The 19,416-nt window shown below is 42.0% G+C and overlaps 1 protein-coding gene across 1 annotated transcript in view; it reads left to right on the top strand.

The window, feature by feature from the left end:
* LAMA3 (laminin subunit alpha 3) overlaps positions 1-19,416 on the top strand; it is a 146,154-nt gene that overhangs the window by 64,280 nt on the left and 62,458 nt on the right. The window contains exons 23-36 of the mRNA XM_066623036.1: positions 32-164; positions 1,746-1,888; positions 3,980-4,080; positions 4,178-4,331; positions 4,503-4,663; positions 5,684-5,792; positions 9,964-10,061; positions 10,539-10,710; positions 12,115-12,241; positions 12,326-12,465; positions 12,629-12,744; positions 13,074-13,285; positions 14,557-14,761; positions 17,743-17,887. Coding sequence (XP_066479133.1) covers positions 32-164; positions 1,746-1,888; positions 3,980-4,080; positions 4,178-4,331; positions 4,503-4,663; positions 5,684-5,792; positions 9,964-10,061; positions 10,539-10,710; positions 12,115-12,241; positions 12,326-12,465; positions 12,629-12,744; positions 13,074-13,285; positions 14,557-14,761; positions 17,743-17,887 — 2,016 coding nt within the window. The remainder of the gene's footprint in view (positions 1-31; positions 165-1,745; positions 1,889-3,979; positions 4,081-4,177; positions 4,332-4,502; positions 4,664-5,683; positions 5,793-9,963; positions 10,062-10,538; positions 10,711-12,114; positions 12,242-12,325; positions 12,466-12,628; positions 12,745-13,073; positions 13,286-14,556; positions 14,762-17,742; positions 17,888-19,416) is intronic.

The raw sequence follows: 19,416 nt of genomic DNA, 5'->3' as shown, positions 1-19,416 counted from the left end.
TTTTTCTTGTTTATTAACTTCCCCTTTACAGAATGAAGTGAGGATAACTTTGAATGTGGAGAAATCAAACCTCTATTTATTTCATGTTATCTTGAGGTATATTAATCCTGGAACTGCAGTAGTATCTGGCCAAATAATCGCTTATCAATCTCGGCCTCACAAAGGTAGGTAAAACACGGCAACTGCAAAAAATAGCAGGTGATTGAAAAGCCTCTTAGTGCATTGAGCTAGTTCATCTAAAAGATATGGGAGGTTTGTTGACATGTTTGGGATACTAAAGAAGTTTCAGAGATTTCTCAGAGATGAAATAGTTTCAGAGATATTTGGAGTTTTTTATGAAGTTTGAAATGATACACCAGAATCCTGAATGCTCCCAACTTTTATTTTTGTCACGGGAGGACTGTCCTTTTTGCACACACATGTTTAAAGACATGCATGCACACGCACATGTGCATGGGCGCACAGAGAGAGAGAGAGAGACCTAAGCCTCACAGTTATAGAATTAACATTTGAATATGGGGCGGCAACCATTTCCAGTCTGATACATCATGCTGAACAAATTGCTCCCTCCTGATTTAAATGGGGTCTGCATAAAGAAAGGTTAAAAGCCCCTGAAAATTCATAAATAAAAGTTTTTCCTCACGCTTTAAATGGCTTCAAGAATTTGGATAAATAAGTTCAGCCTTGATCAAGAAGATGAGCCCCAAGTTTACTAACTGGATTATTTCAGTTGTAGTAGTTTCCCAGAATACTTCCTTGACCCCAAGGCTGCCTTCATGTGCATGGTCTCATCCTTAATTCGTATTTTTCTTATTAATAGCTTGCTTGCCCCATTTAAAACTTAATCGCTTCCTAGGATGCTTTCATGGAGGCTAATGTTGGCATAGTTGCTTTTCAAATAATGTTTATATAATAGCTACTTGTCTCCACAAGTGAATACAGGGAAAGGTATTAGTGTAATGGAATCTGAAACGCAAAATCTGAATTCATCTCTATGCTGTAATAGCAGAATAGCTGTTTGCCTGGTCTTTTATTGGTGGCTCAGTACCATATCTCCAAACCCATATTGGGGTGTTTGGAAGGACAGCCATTCTGCTTTTTCATATGTAACTAAGGGAGCAATCCTAACCCCTTATGTCAGTGCAGCTCTGAGGTAAGAGAACAAACATTCCCTTACTTTGAGGAGGCCTCCATGAGTGACACCCAACTGCAGGATGCAACACATGTCCCATTGGCACCACTATGCCAGTGCTGGAAAGCACTGACATAAGGGGTTAGGATTGCGCCTTAAGATATATTAGAAGTTTATGTTTAAAAATGTTATGAATGCCCAAAAGAGATGTTGGAAGGCACTTTTATTCTACAGGCACATTCATCAGAGAGCCTGGTTTGGTGGCCGCTTCCGGGAGCTTACATAGTGGCAAACCTTGGTTTGTGAGTGTAATGTGTGAAGCGGTCCTCTGAGAAGCCTCCAAGTTGAACTTGGCACTAGATTCTGAACTGACTGAATACTGCATAGTATTCACGAACTATCCTGTTCGGTCTTCTTTATTTTCTCCTTTTCTGAATGATGCCTATATATCCAGTGTTATGTATTGCTCCAGGGAAAAGGATCTGTGCTGGCAGATCAGAGTCAGACTCTTCACTCACTCTCTTGTCAACTTGCTCTTCATCTTGTCTTAATGGTGTTTTTGGATCATGAATACTCAAAGAATAGTTTTATTAATTGATTTGTTTGCTGGCAGGGAATATTCAGAGCAAAGATATTGTGTTCCCACCCAGTAGAGACCCGGCTTTTGTAACTGTCCCAGGAAAGAGCTTTGCTGATCCATTTTTACTTGTACCTGGAACCTGGATTTTTAAGATCATGGCAGAGGGAATCCTTCTGGTAAGGAATTCACCTATGGTTATAGTGTTAATTGTTTTGAGAATTGAGCAGATGTTTGCACACACAAACACACAGCTCACTGAAAAAAATATATTTTGTCTCTTTTGGGGAGGTGGAAAGACAAAAGGGACAAAGGACCCAAGCCTGTCCAACTTTCCAGTGCCAATGCAGCCCTGAGGTGAGGGAACATTTGTTCTATTACTGACCCACCTCCCCACTGCAGGATTGGCTTGGCTGCATCAGTGCTGGAAAGTTGGGTGGGATTGGGCCCAAAGTGTATTTTTTCAAGGGGTAGTGTGAGCTTTGGTTGAACAAATTCTTCTGAAAGGAGAAATGTTTCAAATTAACACATACAACCTTGAAATATTGTTTCTGAAAATCACTCTTTTCAGTGCAATTCCCTAAATTTAGGATTGCTTTTACTAAAGCCAGGTGTAATGTACTCTTATCAGCAGTCCTTTTGGGATGCTATGCAAGGCGTCCCTATTCAGAGAGACTGTGCCCTTGCCCGCATAATGTGGTGGAGACAACTGCCCACATTGTTTTGCAATGTCCATATTATGATGATTTGAGATCTAAATTTATCTCTCCGATTTTCGGTACTGAGATGGGGATGCAGGTGGAGGAGCAGCTTGCTTTTCTGCTATCTGATATATATTCTGATATATCACTCAGGGTTGCCCACTTCTGTCATGCTGCACAGTTGGTAAGAAAGAAAATTGAGAGTGTAAATCTCTGATTTTATGATTTTATATATGTGTAAAGGGGTGTATTTTGTGTATTTTGTTTTGTTGTCTGTGATTAGCTGGTCGGATGATCGTAAATAAAGTATCTATCAGTGCAATTAAAAGTTCTGTTCTCCACTGTAGTTCTGTCACTGACAGATGCAAGTGAGTCCATGGGGAACTTTTCTTTATATATATTGATTCATGATAAAGAAGGAAAGCACCCTGAATGTACTTCTCAAAGTACAATGAACCCTCAATTCAACAGACTTTAGAAATAACAATTCACAAAGACCATCCAGAGGTCTGCTAAACCCTAACTTACAATCTAAGCAGCACTGACAGAGTTCTGTTGAGTTACTTAAGTGTGTGTGTGTGGGGGGGGGGGGGGGGTTGCGGCTCAAGGTAGGTTTACCTACTTCCAGGGCTCCCTTGATGCTAGTGTTCCAGCTCTTTTGGACCTTGTGGTGGGTACCCTAGGAATGAAGATGTGCTTTCACATGTCTGAGGCTGCTTTCAGAACAGAGAGTCACTTCATGAGGAACCCTCCATTCCTAGAGCAGTCTCAGGAATGGAGAAAAGGCATCTCCAGTCCTAAAGCACCTTATTCAAGGTCAGAAACGAGAGCTGCAGTGTCAGCACCAAAGGAGCCCTGGAATGTAAGATTTGTGAGTCTTAGGTAAGCCATTCCCCTTCAACCTCAGCTACAATATAGGGTTAATAGCTTATCTTACAAGGCTGTTGTAAGGATAACAATATTATGATAAATATTTCTTATTATTTATTATTTACATACTGCTTTCCACCAAAAAGTAGTTTACAAATTGAAACAAGTCAATAAATGGTTCAGTTCCCCAAATCACTTTACATACTTTATATGAGTCACTTTACATACCCAAGAAGTGCTATTCAAATGTTGGGTATTATTATTATTAATCCAGTGCAGCAGATGTGTTTCTGAAACTGTCTCCAGCAAATGAAATCTGTGATTTGGAAAGAATGTGTTACTGTAAGAGCTTAGTTTAACTTGATCAAAAGTGTTCATTAAGTACCTTACAGCACAAGCCTTGTATATGTTTACTAAGAAGTAAATCCCACTGCATGCAATATGCCTTACTCCTAGGAAAGTGTGTAGTGTGTTTAGAATTTCCCAGGAACTTCTATAATCACTTTCCTGGGAGTAAGCCCTATTGAACACAGTGGGGCTTGTTTCTGAGTTGACATGCATAGGATTGTGATGAAAGGCAGTTTCTCAGAGTCTTTATTGATGTCCTTTTGCAAATATGCAATATATAATTTTTCTGCAGTGATCACATTATATTTGCTCAATAAATATACTTATGTAGATCTTGCTTTTTCTTGGCAGGATTACCTGGTACTCTTACCTAGCGACTACTATGAAGCACCCCTGTTGCAACTACCAGTTGTAGAGCCTTGCACATATTCAGGACGTCCCACAGTAGATAAGTTAGTGTACTGTATCTATTTATATCAGTGAGACAATATCCCACATCGTTTTCCTAATCTAAGCATTGCCATATCCCTGTCTTTTCTCTTTTTTCAGTTGTTTACAGTATCAACATTTGCCACTGGAGAAATTTCCTTGTGCGCTTGGTTCAGCAGTAACATTTTTCTTGCATGGGGGAGAGTACAGGAAAGTCGATTTTCAGCAACCAACAGCCACGCATCCATTGATGTCTCATATCAGTGGTCAAGAGGTAAGACCTCTCCATTTATATGTAACTATTTCACAGTGTGGGTCACATTTAATGCATTTTAGCTATGTGCATTCTCACAGTATTATTGTGTGGTGACTTACTCATGTTTGTGAGAGCATTCATGCAATAATTATTTTGGCAGTATTCAAATGTTGCTCGAATCTTCCTTAGGTGGACCTGCAAATAAGACTAAATGTTCCCCAAGTTGGCCGGTATATTGTAGTCTTTGAGTATGCTAATGAACGTGATCAGAAATACATTGCTAACGTGAAGATGAACAGTCCTGGGCATTTGATGGAGGAAAAGATTAATATATACAGCTGCAAATATAGGTGAGAAAATCTTAAATTATTCTTTATTTATCTGTCTTAAAATTTGTATGTGTCCTTTCGGTCAAATATTATGTCAAAACACAATAAATTCAAAACACATAAACTCATACATAAACAACAAAAACTATATAAAGCAGCAGGAAACTAAAACTACAGTATGAACAGCAATAGCAACAACAGAACTGTTCATCTTAGGGAACTGTTATTCAAAATAATAAAAGGCTTATCAGAGGATTTACAGAAGTACATTGTCATTAGATATGTAGAAAATCATGGTTTTTCCAGTTGTATCAAATGGAATGCTTCTATTTGTACATAGATGTTAATCTCCAAGGTGTCAAATAGAAAATGGGCAGCACAGTCCTATGCTTCCCAGCGCCAAAATGGCAACCCCTACATCCCATGGGGCTGCGGATCAGCGCCAGGTCTACTTGAGGTAAGGGAGCTTATGCTCTCTTACCCTATGTAGAGGCCAGGTGGCCCAGATGGTTCTCCTTGGATCTGTGTCTGCTATTGAGTGGGCGCAGAATCGAGGAGACCCATGTTGGGTCTCCCAGGCTGGGAAGGGGTTAGGATATGGTAGCAGAGCCTACTGCCGTCTCCACCTTCCTCCTGCCCCACTCCCACCTTCCCCCGCCCTCCCCCTGCCTTGTAACGCCTCCCCCCCACCCTGACTTACCACTCTGCTGCCTGGCACTCACCTGGAGCTCTGGACATCATGTGACTAGCCTCCGCCTGCCACTGGTTTGGTGCAAGCTTGTGCTGAGCCAGTGCTGGTGCTGGCTCAGTGGTAAGTGTCGTAGGTGTGCCTTATGGCACATTTGCAACACAGCGCCAGCGCTGAGACCACAGGATCTTACCCTCAATTATTTGACTTGGATAACTCTTCATTTTGCTTTGTGGAATGTGAGGAGGAGGTGGAACAAGTGTATGTTTTTGGCTGGAAGAATTCCAGCATAGCTGGTGTGGAAAGAATCACAGTTCAGGATAACTACCTCTGAAATCTTGTGTTTGCTACAGCTTCCAGTGTCGGAGTGTCATAGTTGATAATATGAATCGCATTGCGGTTTATGACCTTTTGGCTGATGCAAACTTACACCTTAGGGCATCATCAATAGATTTCCTTCTGGTAAGTTTCTGTTTGCAATATTTTCCCATAAGGGAATCAAGGAAGCCTGTCTGTGTTTTAGATAGGTTATGGAAATTACCACACTTAAGAGCAAACTTCAGAACTGTAAAAATAGTAAGCTTTGTATGTGCAGAGATATCTGTCCATCCTTATAACCCTTAGACACCATTACTTTATCCCAGTGTTTCTCAAATGGCGGGTCAGGACCCATTCATTTCAATGTGTATTTTATTTTAATATAATAGACATGGTATGTGACTGCATTTGGAGAAATGTTACAGATCTATACTTTTAACAGGCTGGTATGTATATGTGTTTAACAATAATAGCTAATGGTGCTTACTCTCACCAAATGTGCATAGAATTACAACCTTTGGGATGTTTGGGAACTTTTTTAAACAGATCAGCAACTGCTTGGGAGGATTCTTTTTTTAAAATACATTTAAAAACTTATACTTACTGTAAACTTTTAATTTACTTATTTAATGATTTAATTTGAATTGGTTGTATGGGGCATGTTGAAAATTTGCCAGCTTCATGATGTCATTTCTGGCCATGACATTTCTCCCAGATTAATGACATCACTTCTGGTGGGTCCTGACAGATTGTCATTCTAAAAAGTGGGTCCTTGTGGTAAAACGTTTGAGAACCACTACCTTATCCAAATTAAGAGCCAGTCCCAGTAACCTGCTGGTGTTCATTTTTATACTTTCTGTGTGATTTCTCTGACTTCTCATTGTGAGGCAGGAAAGGAGGCAGGTGGCATTGGCCCCAAAAGCACAGCTGAGGATGAAATCATCTAGTCAAATACTTGTTGCAGCTTCTGGAACCACTGCTATGGACAGCTCTACAGTTGCCCTTTGCTTGTGCTATCCCTTGGGTCCTTCTGCCTTACTTATGGTCAAAGATCACTTCAACAAGCATCAGCGTCCTGCACTACCACTTTCCATTCACTGTATGCAATCCCATGGATTTATGTATTATAATTATTTATTATTATTATTTATTATTTTATTAATTTGTACCCCGCCTTTTTGCCCAACGGGCACACAAGGCGGCTAACAAACAATTTAAAAATACAACATGAAAAACAGTTAAAAACAGTTTACAATGATTAAAAAGCTAAAAACAAAACAAACCCCATGGATTTTCGTATAAAAAGCAAGAACACCAGCCAGCCTGTCAACAATTAAAAGCTTTTTGAAATAAAAAGGTCTTCAGTCCACGCCGAAACGTTAGCAACAAGGGAGCAGTTCTCAGTTCTAAGGGGAGGGTATTCCACAGTTCGGGGGCCACCACCGAGAAGGCCCTCTTCCTGGCCGCCACCCCTCTCACATCTCTTAGTGGCGGCACAGTCAAAAGGGCCCGCCCAGAAGATCTAAGAGCACGGGCCGGATTGTAAGGAAGGAGGCGGTCCCTCAAATACCCCGGACCCGAGCCGTAAAGGGCTTTAAAAGTCAAAACTAGTCAAAGTCAAAAAGCAAAACTAATGTGTTTGCCATGGTCTCTTTGGCAGCTCCCATGATCACAACCATCTGCTGTGTCTTCCCCAACATATGTAGCAGTAGGGATGTGATTCAGATTTTCGTGCAGCAACTAGTATCCACTATTGCAGGTTTCACATATACTTTGATGCACATTATATAATGTTTTGGGCTTCATGATAATAGTAATTACAGTGGAGTCACATCATATGGGAATCTTACACAAATTCAACTGTATGAGCTGGGGAAACAGTTTAAGTAGTGCAAGCCATTCCACTCAATGAGTGTGTGCCTCAAGTGAGAACGAGAAGGGAGACATGAATCTACTGTTCCCTCAGTTGGTCTCAATTTCCTTGTCCATCTCCTAGTATGATTCTAATTTTTAAAGATACAATACATATTTTTTCATACAACGTGACCCCTAAAGTCAAGCAATTTAAGGGGTTTTCAAGGGTAATTTTATGTAATTTTTGCCTTACACACTGACTTTAGAACCCAACCCCTACACAAGACATGACTCCACTGTATTTAGCTTTGTTAACCTAAAATGTTTTGTGTACGTTTGATCTTGATCTTCAGTCATTATTAGCTGTAAAGCAATGAAACCGATTGCACAAGTCCCTAATTTCCCTAGCAAATGGCTAAAATATTTTATTGTAAGATCTTTGCTGCCATCTTTTGGATACATAATTACTTCCTCTCTTACCTCTTTATGCCCTCCACTTTCAAAATAATGTCAACCACAATGAAAAGGAAAACATGGGTGATAACAGAAACATATGATTCCCATATCCATATTGCTTTAAATATCTGTTAGGAGTTTGATGTGATTAGTAAAGTTACTAATCCTATGTTAAGGATTGGGCTGCAATCCTGTGCACACTTACCTGGGGGTAAATCCCATTGAATTTAAGTGGAACTTAAGTGGAATAAGTGGAACTTCTTTCTGAGTATATATACATAGGCTTGCATTCTTAGAGTCAGAAAGGAAATTTATCCAGTTCTGACTGAACTTGTTTTTTTTTGTTTGATTTGGTTCTGCATTGTGCATATGCATGGAGTTCATAGCTTCACTGACCAGAGACCCCTGGATTGTATTACTACACTATTTCCTGAATAATTGAAGCATCTGTGGTGAAGAACATCTAACAGCCCAATTCTAAACAGCACTGCTACAGTGGGGCCGCATGGCCTACACCAGTGGTTCTCACACTTTTAGCACTGGGACCCACTTCTTTAGAATAAAAATCTGTCAGGACCCACCAGAAGTGATGTCATGACCAGAAGTGACATCATCAAGCAGGAAAATTTTTCAACAATCCTAGGCTGCAATCCTGCCCACACTTACCCAGGAGTAAGTCCCATTTACCATAATTCTTAAAAGCATATACAGAGTAGCCTGTTCAATGTACAGCTCTGTAGCAGTTCCCCAAATGCAGTCACATACCATGGTAGCATTAAGCATCAAGCATAATTTAATATATTAAAAATAAAATATTGAAACGAATGGGGACCCACCTGAAATTAGCTCATGACCCACCTAGTGGGTCCCGACCCACAGTTTGAGAACTGGCCGGCGCTGGGCTAGTGCCAGGTGGGCGCCCATCCTCTGCTGCTCGGTTGTCTCACGGACCATTGAGCCGCAGCACGGTGAGTGGGGGCAGGAAGGGAGGTGGGGAGGAGGCATGGTGGAGAGAGGGTGGGCGGGAGACATGACGGGGAGGCAGGGGGCGGAGAGAGGGTGGGCGGGAGGCATGCCGGGGGAGGGAGCGAGGAGACAGGAGGTGGGTCCGGTGGAGCTCAGCTCCACTGGATCCTGATCGTTTGTGTAGGGCTCAGCACCCTAAACGAATGCCTTTACTTTACCGCCAACCTTTTGGTCGACGGTAAAGTGAGTAGCCCCATTGTGGGGCTCCTTCCCTTACCTGGGGGAAGGGGACGAAAGTCCCCTTCTCCTGAGGCACTGCCCTCAGCAGGCTGAGGCACACAGGATGTGGCGGCAGCTGTTCTCGGCACCACTGCAGCAATGCGCCCCAGGCAGCTCGGGATTGGGCTGCCCGCTTCTCCGGGTTGTAGCCTTCCAGTACAAAAAATTGGAATCCATGAAGGATAGAGACTTACTTTTTGAAACAAATTGAGATATTCTAGGGGAATTCCTGCTTTCAACTCTGCATACCTCCCAGAGCCTTGAATAAATGGCTTACTGAATAAATAAATAAGTCTTACTGTTCAGGTGCAATAAAAGCAAACTAAAAAAACCAAAACAAAAAAAAGGCCTTTCTATGCTTCTGCTCTTAGGAAGACAAATGAGCTGTCCAAAGTCACACAGTGAGTAACTGCCCACAGTGCACACTTTTAATCCCATACTGGTACACTAGCAGCTCTCTACCCAACCGTGATGTACCCTTGGCTGCCTTCAAATGAGAGTAGGAGCCTACAAGCTCTGTGGGCATGAAAAAAGATTTCTAGCTGTCTGCCCTTCTGTTTCTTGTCAAGGTCTTGCAACCAAAAGCTCTCCATTCATAAGCCTTCAAGATGTGCATTGTATCTTTGCTGTAGGAGATCCCTTTCTTTAAGGGTTTTATTCATGCAGAATTTTTTTTTCATATGTTGTTGTTGTCCTTTTTTATATACTGATATCTGTTGGCAAAAACAAAAAATAAATGCTTGTCATCTTTGGTTTCTAGCACAAAGTCTGCATTATTCCAGCAGAAGACTTTTCTTTAGAATACGTGAAGCCTGAAGTACGCTGCATTGCTGCTTATGGCCCTTTAGCTGATTCAAGGTAAAGTATATTGTTCCTTAGATTTCAGTAATGGCTTTCAGATTAAAATAGTGTAATACTGAAAAGTGTATCCTCTGTTTTGGGAATAACCACAATGCCCACAATACTGCAGGGCTGCCACTCTTAAAGTAAGGGGAAGAAAGGATTTTTCTTTCTGTTCAGTAGTGATGTGCAGGTCTGCGTAGAGATGTGTTAAACTCCTTTGAGCCATTTTAATAAATTTCTTTTAACTTCTCTGAAAATTCCTGCAACTGTTTCATCTGTACAGGACCCTCAGATTATTTCTCTTTTTGTAAAATATGTTGACAATTTTAGCTGCATTTTGCTTGGATTCTGTCAATTGATTTGTAAGTTTCTTGTTCTTTAAAGCATGCAAACATTTTAAAGGAATCCAGTGATTCATTTGCTTTCCTTTGATTTGATGTTTCTTTCCAGTCTCTGCATAATTGGTATAATTTTTCTCTCTCTCTTTCACAGTGTTTCATGCATCCCTTCTCAGTTTGAAACCCCTCCTGCAGCCGTGGTGTTGAGTGCACTAAGGGATGGGAAGATTAGGGAAGTGCAAAGAAATGTAGTATATCAGGAGTCATTGAGTTATCCTTTACCAACTGCTCATCCAGCTAATGGAGTAACTTTGACATCTTTACAGGTAGTTATATTCTGAATTAAATGTAGGTCACAGTTTAGCACAGATGTGTCCTACAAGCTCTTACAATCATCAAGTACTCTTATGAATTAATTTGCCAGGATCTGATGTGGATATGTCTTTTTGTGACCTGAATGGCAGTGTTGCATGCTGCAATGATTGTGCCATTGTCTTGCAGGGTCAAATAGCATGGCAAGGCAAGGTGTGGCTTCGATGAAATTTTCCTGTATAGGGGGAGGAGAGGAATTGCATCAGGTGCCAAGAAAAGTTTTATTTTTACAAGAGGCTTGGATCTGATGCTCTCATAGCACCAACCCTGGTCAAGGGAGACATGAGTTCTGGCCTGGGTCATGTGTCGTCTTGGAATTCATCCTTCACCTTATACATGTGTCACAAACGTATTGGGTAACAAGTGGCTCATCTCTTTGCTGTTACATCTTGTGGAATGACCAGGAAGCTAATGCTTCCTGTCTTTGTGTTTCTTTTCTATTGTCTATGCAGCCTCATGTATTTTTGGATGATATTGATCAGTCATTTTCAACCACTGGGCCGTGGCATACTGGTGTGCTGCGAATGGTCTGTAGGTGTGCCATGCGAGTTTGGGGGAGGGTCATTTATTAGTAGGGCCATTAGGGCATGTGAGCCCCCCACCAATAGCATGGTGTGCCTTGTCAGTTGTAAAAAAACTGATGGTGTGCCTTGACAATTTCAATACCTCGTCAGTGTGCCATGAGATGAAAAAAGATTGGAAATCACTGATATAGATGATGGCTCCATCATAAAATCAATGGTATTTTCCTCAGTTTTACCTCAGGAAGAAATGCAAGCAGCAGAATTTGTGAATCATTCACTCTCACTGCTTTTCTTGCAAGATGCAATTCTTGGTAACCGACTGCCTCTCTGACTGTTAATTACAATTATTTGGATTCATCATACCCAATTCCACAAGCCACACTGGGGACTGAGGGCCCAAGCTTATCCAACTTTCCAGGGCCGAGGCAGCCACAATGCAGCTCTGAGATAAGGGAACAAATGTTCCCTTACCTTGAGGAGGCATCTGTGACAACCTCCCCACTGTAGGATGCTGCACATGCCCTGTGGGCAGGGCTGCATCACTGCTGGAAAGTTGGATAGGATTGGGCCTTTAGTCTTATTCCCTTGCTAATCTCTCCTTGCTCCAAATGGCAATCTGGGAATGAGCCAAGTGAGAATCTAAATGAGAGATTGCCAGAAACCTATAGAACACTATACTATCCAACCTTGCATTACATTTTATGGCATCTCTTCCTGCGCTTTCACTCGAATGCAGAATCAAGCAGCCCATTATATGCAAAGATGGTAGTTGGATGTAGCCTTGCTCTCATTGCAAACATTGCAGATTAAATTTATTCAAATTTATATTGACAGAATCAAATTACTCTGACTGGGAGAGTGCCACATTTGGGTAGATATGTGTTTGTCATACATTATTATCAGCCAGAGAACCCAACATTTCCTGTACATATCATTGTGGATGGAGGACGCCTCTGGTCAGGTAAACTAGATTTACATTGGTTTCGATTCTGTTGCATTTTGAGTTCCAAGAGATCAGGTTTCAGCTTTTGTTTGTTTCATTTAGGTTCTTATAATACTTCATTTTGCCCACATACTTCTGGATGTCGGGGTCTGGTGGTGGCTGAAAATCAGATTGAACTTGATGTTTCTGAGCATGATATCTCAGTACACCTGACAATTCCTGATGGAAAAACACTTATTTTGGTAGGTTTTAGTATTCAAATCTATTCATTCTTTAGACTAAAAAAGATTCCTAGTATCCTTTTTCTCTGGGGTTGATATAGATGCAATAGAATACATCTCATTGAACTGAATGAAAATTGCCCAAAATTGCTAAATATACAATTTCATTTTCTCACACTTAAAGGAACATGTCCTGGTTGTTCCAGGAGACAGCTACAGTAATTCAGTTCTTCATAAAGATACTGTGGACAAGTCATTTGATTTCATCAGCCAATGTGGTGGAAACAATTTTTACATTAAGTAAGTAACTCTTGTATTGTGGCACTATGTTGATAATTTAATGTATCCATTGAAGAGTGCCCTTGCATGTGCATTGATATTCCAGATGCATCAGAGAAAAGTCATTATTAACACAAGCTTTTAATGTCTTTAAAAAAAAAAAAGATTGGATTCAGCTTCATTTTACATATGAAAGAGCATTACAATACTGTAGCAACAGTAACAAAGATACAAACATAAGTGGAAACAGATTTATAGATAGCATTTAATTTTTTAATCCAATGCAGAATATGAACAGGCTTGGTTTTTAATTCCAGAATTCACTTATTTTGTATTTTTTCTTGTCATAGCCCTGTGACTTCATCAGGATTCTGTAGAAATTCTGCACGGTCACTAGCAGCTGCCTACAACGGTGGGGCACTGCCTTGCAATTGCCACAAGAATGGTGCCACTGGCCCTACTTGCAACCCTCTAGGAGGGCAATGCAACTGCAAGCCCAACATCATAGGTCGTCAGTGTACTAGGTGCCAAACAGGATATTATGGATTTCCGTCTTGCAGGCGTAAGTAAATAACTAGTAACTATTGGGATAAACTTGCTTAATTTAAAAGCTACATACGATAAACTTCTGATGTTTGAGAGCCACAATATTTAAGAAGTATTTAAATTCCTAAATATATTTGCTCACCGTGAACATTGAGCATATGTTCTAATCCTGTGAAGTCTCGGTTTATATCTGGTAAATAATTACAAAGCTTGAAAATTTCTTATGTAACTTTTGTATCAATTGTGATGCAAAAAGGAGCTGGGCCAGCATATTTCAGAAAGCCACACATTTTGTGTCAAAGAGCCACATGTGGCTCACGAACTGTGGTTTCACTTTAGAGCCCTGATATATACCACCCCTGGTATATATCAGCATTTATTTAAGATTATGTATTCAACCTTTATTTGAGAACTTTGTCTAATACTTATCATTGGTTGCGTTACAAGTCATCTATGTGCAGTTTTTAATAAATGACCAATTTATGGTTAATTTAGTCAATTTTATAAATGGCCAGTCAGTATGAATATGTAGCAATTCCATTTACTGATTCTCAAAAATAGCCTTGACTAACCTCTCTGTGGGTTTCTGGATAAATCATTATATTATTCATGTTTGGTGGTAATACCAAAATTGTTTGTTGTTCCTAATATAGGCTATTGTTATATAGCATGAAGGAAGGGCCATAGCTTAAAGGTAGAGCACCTGGTTTGTCTGCAGACGGTCCCAGGTTCAATCCCTAGCATCTCCAGTTATTACTGGAGAAGATCACTTCCTGGAGAGCCACTGCCTGTCTGTGTAGATATTTCCGGGTTAGGTGGACTAATGGTCCAATTCAGTAAAAGACATATTCATATATGTTCGGCTGGAAGACCAGCTCTGTCTAATAGCATCCTCTCACCACTGGCTCAGATTTCTTATGTAAGCTACTTATTCTATGGTGGCATAACATTGGTTTACAGAAAGGGGTGGAAGCAGAGAGAAGCCCATTTGGGCAGTTGCCTAGCAAGAAAAGGATGGATAGTGCTGGTATTCACCCCACTGTGTAGGGTGGGACTTTGTGTGTAGGCTGCAATAGTTTTTGTCAAATCCTGGCTCTGAACCTAAGTAGCTACTAAGCACATGCATGCTGTGATGATCACTTTACACCAATTAACTCAAATGACATAATGAAGTTGACTTGAGGCAAAATAGACACCACTTGGATATTCTGGACTTCTATTCAAATTAATAGTAACTTCCATATGTACAATTAAAATCATGCATAAAATGGGTTCTCCTTTTCCCAGCGTGCAACTGTGGACGACGCCTTTGTGACGATGTAACTGGAAAGTGTATTTGTCCCCCTCAAACCGTGAAACCAAGATGTGAAGTGTGTGTGAAGCAGCATTTCAGCTTCCACCCTCTTGCTGGTTGTGAGGGCTGCAACTGCTCAAGCAGAGGGATTGTGAATATGGCAAACCCAGAATGTGATAAAATTGATGGGCAGTGCAAGTAAGTTCGTATTATTGAGTTGCATATGAACATTTGCATCAATGTTTGCAGGGGAAGGGAGGTTCGTGGTGGAGAGGCATGCCTATTTTTAAAAACTATCTGAACAGGAATGAGCAGGACTGAGTGAGAGTGGGGACAGAAGTGGCAAGAGGGAGGAAAGTCATGTGCAGCAGCTGTGAGGCTTACCAGGATGAGGCTTACCAGGGCCCAATCCTATCCAGCTTTCTAGTGCTGATGCATCTGTGCCAGTGGGGTGTGCATTACATTCTGTAGTAGGGGGACAGTCACCAAGACCTCCTCAAGGTAAGGGACCGTTTGTTCTCTTACCTCAGGGCTGCATTTTAGCTGCATCGGCACTGGAAAGGTGGATAGGATTGGGCCCCCAATCCTTTGCAACTGTACTCAGAAGTAGTCCCATTTGGACCGGTCATTCAATGACGCTTCCTCCCCCCAAGTAACAATGGAGCTCACAGCAGCCTTGCAATTGGAAAATGTGGTCTCTACAAACCTCCCCCCTGCTTCTCCGCCTCCTTTTTTCCTGGGCTTCACCAGCCAATCCTAAGGCAAGAAGCCTGTTGGGCTCCTGCTTCTGCCTCCCCTCATCCAAAGAAGTATACCAGATTGCCCATTTTTCATCCAATGACCATCGGTTCCTTTAGAGATGGGCAAGAGAGCCCACTCCTGCCTCCAGCCCGATGCAAAAGCAAACATCAACCCTTCCCTGCCTCCTGACTGAAACCTCTCTGCTGCTTGCCAGGTCTGAATGATGAAGTTTTCACACCATGAAAACAGTAAGCAAGCACACCCAGACACAGGCAGACTCGAGTCTGCATTTGTGGGGTCCGAGTGCCAAGTCAGGGGCCCTCGACTCTAGTGTTTTCCCAAGTTTTCCATGTGTGTGACTCGGGTGTACACGAGTCAGTGAAAAACGCAGATTTTCATGCCTTGGACTCGAGTCACATTCCTGGTTATTAGTTGTGAAAAAATTATCTCACTATTTTTGTAGACATTCTGCCTCCAGCATTTGCTACCTTTTCCTTCATTGGTTGAATATATGCACTCCAAAATTACATTTGATCTGTTAGGAGAAAATACCTGCAGAGTAGAGTTATTTATATCCTTCTGTAAATTAAAATCAGCTCAGCTGTTTCAGCTGATGTAGTTCTCTCTTTGCATGCAAGATGCTCCTCCTTTTGTTGAAGTCAGTGGGGAAGTCTTTTCATGTGGGAAAACCTGTGTGCACACTGGAGCACACAGAGAATTCTGGAGGAGTAGTTTTGGTAGGATTAAGAGTCTTACAGTGAAACTTGGATGTTACCCTTTATGTGTAATGTGACCCTGTTGTTTTTTTTTAAACATTTTCATTTAAATAGTATGTGAGGGGAAGCCATGAAGCAGGCCCAAACTGTGATTGAAAATAGTTTAGCACAGTTTTGATCCTGACTGCTACCCCTGTGTGATGTTTTGAAAGAAAAAATTCGATTGGCTTTCAAAAGTATTAAAGCCCCCCCACACCCCTGTTGTTCTGACCCATTTTGTGCTTCCTCCCTGGCTATATAATACTAATAATTAAAAAAATACATGTTCAGGGTAACTAGTTTGTCCCTTCACTTTGAACTGATTTGTAGTTCTTGATAACAGTGCAATTTTTAACCAATGTTAGTTTAAGTTTGTGTTATGTGCCTAAAGCATAATAGTTGGATGCTTTGCAAAATGCTAAGTGTGTTACTGCTCAAAGAGCTATTGTGCTTTTCTGGCTGTCAAATTTGGGGCTTGGAGATTACACAAGTCCAAAGTCCTAATGCATTGTGCAAATTTGCTTTATTATCAAGGTATGTGGTTATTGTACTGAAAGGCTATGTATAGAATGCCTCTCCTATGTACAGTGTTATCTTACATGCCCTGTGTATGCTTTGATCAGGACTTTGAAAACTGGTTTAGAGCCACATACCAATTTACACCAAATATAAAATGTAATTGCTGTGTACCCATGTGACAGGCCACCAAATATCAGGCTTGGGCTTGTACTGCAGAATGATTCAGTTGCAGTTTGGAGGCTGCAGTCCTAAACACATTTATAGACAGTAAAGTTCAATGAGCAGAGGAGGGCTTACGTCTCATTTAATATACGTAGGATTGCTCTGTAAGGTTTATAATCCTATAATGTACATACTTATCTGGGAGTAAGTCCAGTTGAACACAATGGTAGTAACTTCTGAGTAGATACGCCTAGGATTATGCTGTAAACATAGTGCTCTGTTGCCTTATCCTAACCTCCGTCTCGGCCTGGGAGACCCGACACTGGTCTCCTTGATGCTGTATCTGCTCAATAGCAGGTGCAAATCCAAGCAGACCCATTGGGGCCGCCTGGCCGCTACACAGGGTAAGGGAGTGTAAGAGCCCAATCCTGTGGTCCATAAGGCACGTTTGCGGGGCTTACCGCTGGGCTCCCGCCCAAGCTAGCCCAGTGCTGGCCGGAGCTGGGCTGGTGTGTGGCAGGCGCCCAGGTTCTGCGGCTCGGCAGTCTCCTGGCTGCGGAACAGGAGTGGGGGCATGACCGGGGGCATGGGGGAGGCGTTCTGGGGAGGGGGGAGGCATGGCTGGGAACGTGGGGGAGGCTTGTTGCGGGGACGGGGAAAGGCGGATTCGCGGAGCCGAGCTCCGCAGGATCCAAGGCGCTCAGGCATGGCTGCTCGCCCTACACAAGCGCCTTTACTTTAGCAGCGACCAAAAGTTCGCCGCTAAAGTGAGAAGACCCATTGCGGTGCTGCTTCCCTTACTCGGGGAAAGGGGACGAACATCCCCTTCTCCTGAAGAGCCTCCTGCGGTAGCCCATCATGGAGCCGCCGGACCTGGGCGCTGTGGTCAGCTCAGGATTGGGCTGCAAGCCATTTCTTCACCACTGCAGCCCTGGGTGCTGTGAAGCATAGGATTGGGCTGCCCGAAATTATTTTCAGCTTTTTTTGTTGTTTTTGCTGTAGATGCCGCTCAGGAATAACAGGTCGACAGTGTGATCGATGTGCTCCTGGTTCATATAACTTTCCCAATTGTAAACCCTGCAATTGTAATAGAGGAGGAACAGAACCAGATGTTTGCAATCCACAAACGGGAGTTTGCCTCTGTAAGGTCAGGTGCTTTTGCATTCAAAAGTCGCTGTCATTATCCTGATTGGCGGTTAAATCATTATTTAACTCGTAATAATCATCACTGCCATCATTAATTTTAATAAGAAAAAAACTAAAGGTATAGTATTGCCCTGAGTTAACTTGAAATCAAAGTTAATTATAAAAAGTCCCTAAAGAGAGCTCTCTCTTGTGCCATTCTCCAGCATTTCACATGCACTACTTGCAAAATGTTAGAATTGTCTCCTAAAAATGCCAATGGCCTGTTAGTGGAATGGTTAGTGAGGGAGAACGGATGCTAGACTCACTCAAGTTGCCCCCTCTAGTCATATCTTAGGGGGTTCACTGAGTGGAGTGGTGGCTTTGCTGGAGCTGGTTAATCTGCTTTACTCAGCTGTGTGGCTCCCACAACGCTTCCCCTTTCTCCCTACTTGTTGCCATCTAGTAGGCTAGACACTGACTGCTTTCCTGTCCACCCACCAAGAGGCAGGTTCTATTCTCAGAACACCTGCCTGGTCTGCAGGGTCCCTCCTACTTCCTTTTTTGAGCCAGTCTTTCTCAGAACTTCCATTTTGGCAGTCTATGGACAATTCGTTACCAGATTATAAGGGTGCTTCCAGACAATCCTTTCCAATTGCTCAATCAGTTTTAATCATGTTTCTAGTCTGAGTTCTAGTTTGCAGTGTGACTAATGTGGATGAGTCCTGGCATCACATCTGTTTTTCAATGTCTGTACACGTCTCTGCTTGTTTCTGAAATACTTGGGCTGACTCTTGAAAAGCCAGGTGTGCGTGTTGCATAATTTTTTTCTCCCTCAATCAATTCCTCTATCTATGCATAGCCCCGATTACAATACAATTTACCATTCGTAATAGCTCTTGTAACCGTGGTACTATGAAGAATGAAAGCCAAGGCTCACGTGCATGATCACACATAAAGAGCCATGCCCAATCTCAGTGGGGCTTTCTCACCCACAATCCTTTAAATACATACTTCCGACTGCGATCCAGAACTTCAGAATGTTGTGTACATTTCATCTGACTCGACTAGTAACTAAGGGTGATATAATGAGTAAGAGTTATTCATAAAAATGTTTTTCTGGAAGCATAGTCAGCCCAGAGCCTGAGGCAGCATGCCAAGTTCTGCCCCCTTTAACCAATGATGACCCAGCCTCCATTCCTCACACTCTCTGGACTAGAAAAAGAAGAGGGATATGGAGTGGAAAAAGTATGGAGAAGATGCTCTAGCCCAGGAGTCTCCAAACCCTGGCCCGGGGTCCACATCTGGCCCTCCAAGGAATTTTATCCAGCCCACAGTTCCCCAGTGCTTTGGAGCTAAAACTATTATTATTATTAATTATTAACAGTATTTATATACCGCTTTTCAACTAAAAGTTCACAAAGCGGTTTACAGAGAAAAATCAAATAACTAAATGGCTCCCTGTCCCAAAAGGGCTCACAATCTAAAAAGATGCAAATGAATACCAGCAGACAGCCACTAGAACAGACAGTGCTGGGGTGAGGTGGGCCAGTT

This window comes from Tiliqua scincoides, chromosome 4 (assembly GCF_035046505.1).
Source record: "Tiliqua scincoides isolate rTilSci1 chromosome 4, rTilSci1.hap2, whole genome shotgun sequence".
Lineage (NCBI taxonomy): Eukaryota > Metazoa > Chordata > Lepidosauria > Squamata > Scincidae > Tiliqua > Tiliqua scincoides.
This window is presented reverse-complemented; position numbering and strand designations above follow the sequence as displayed.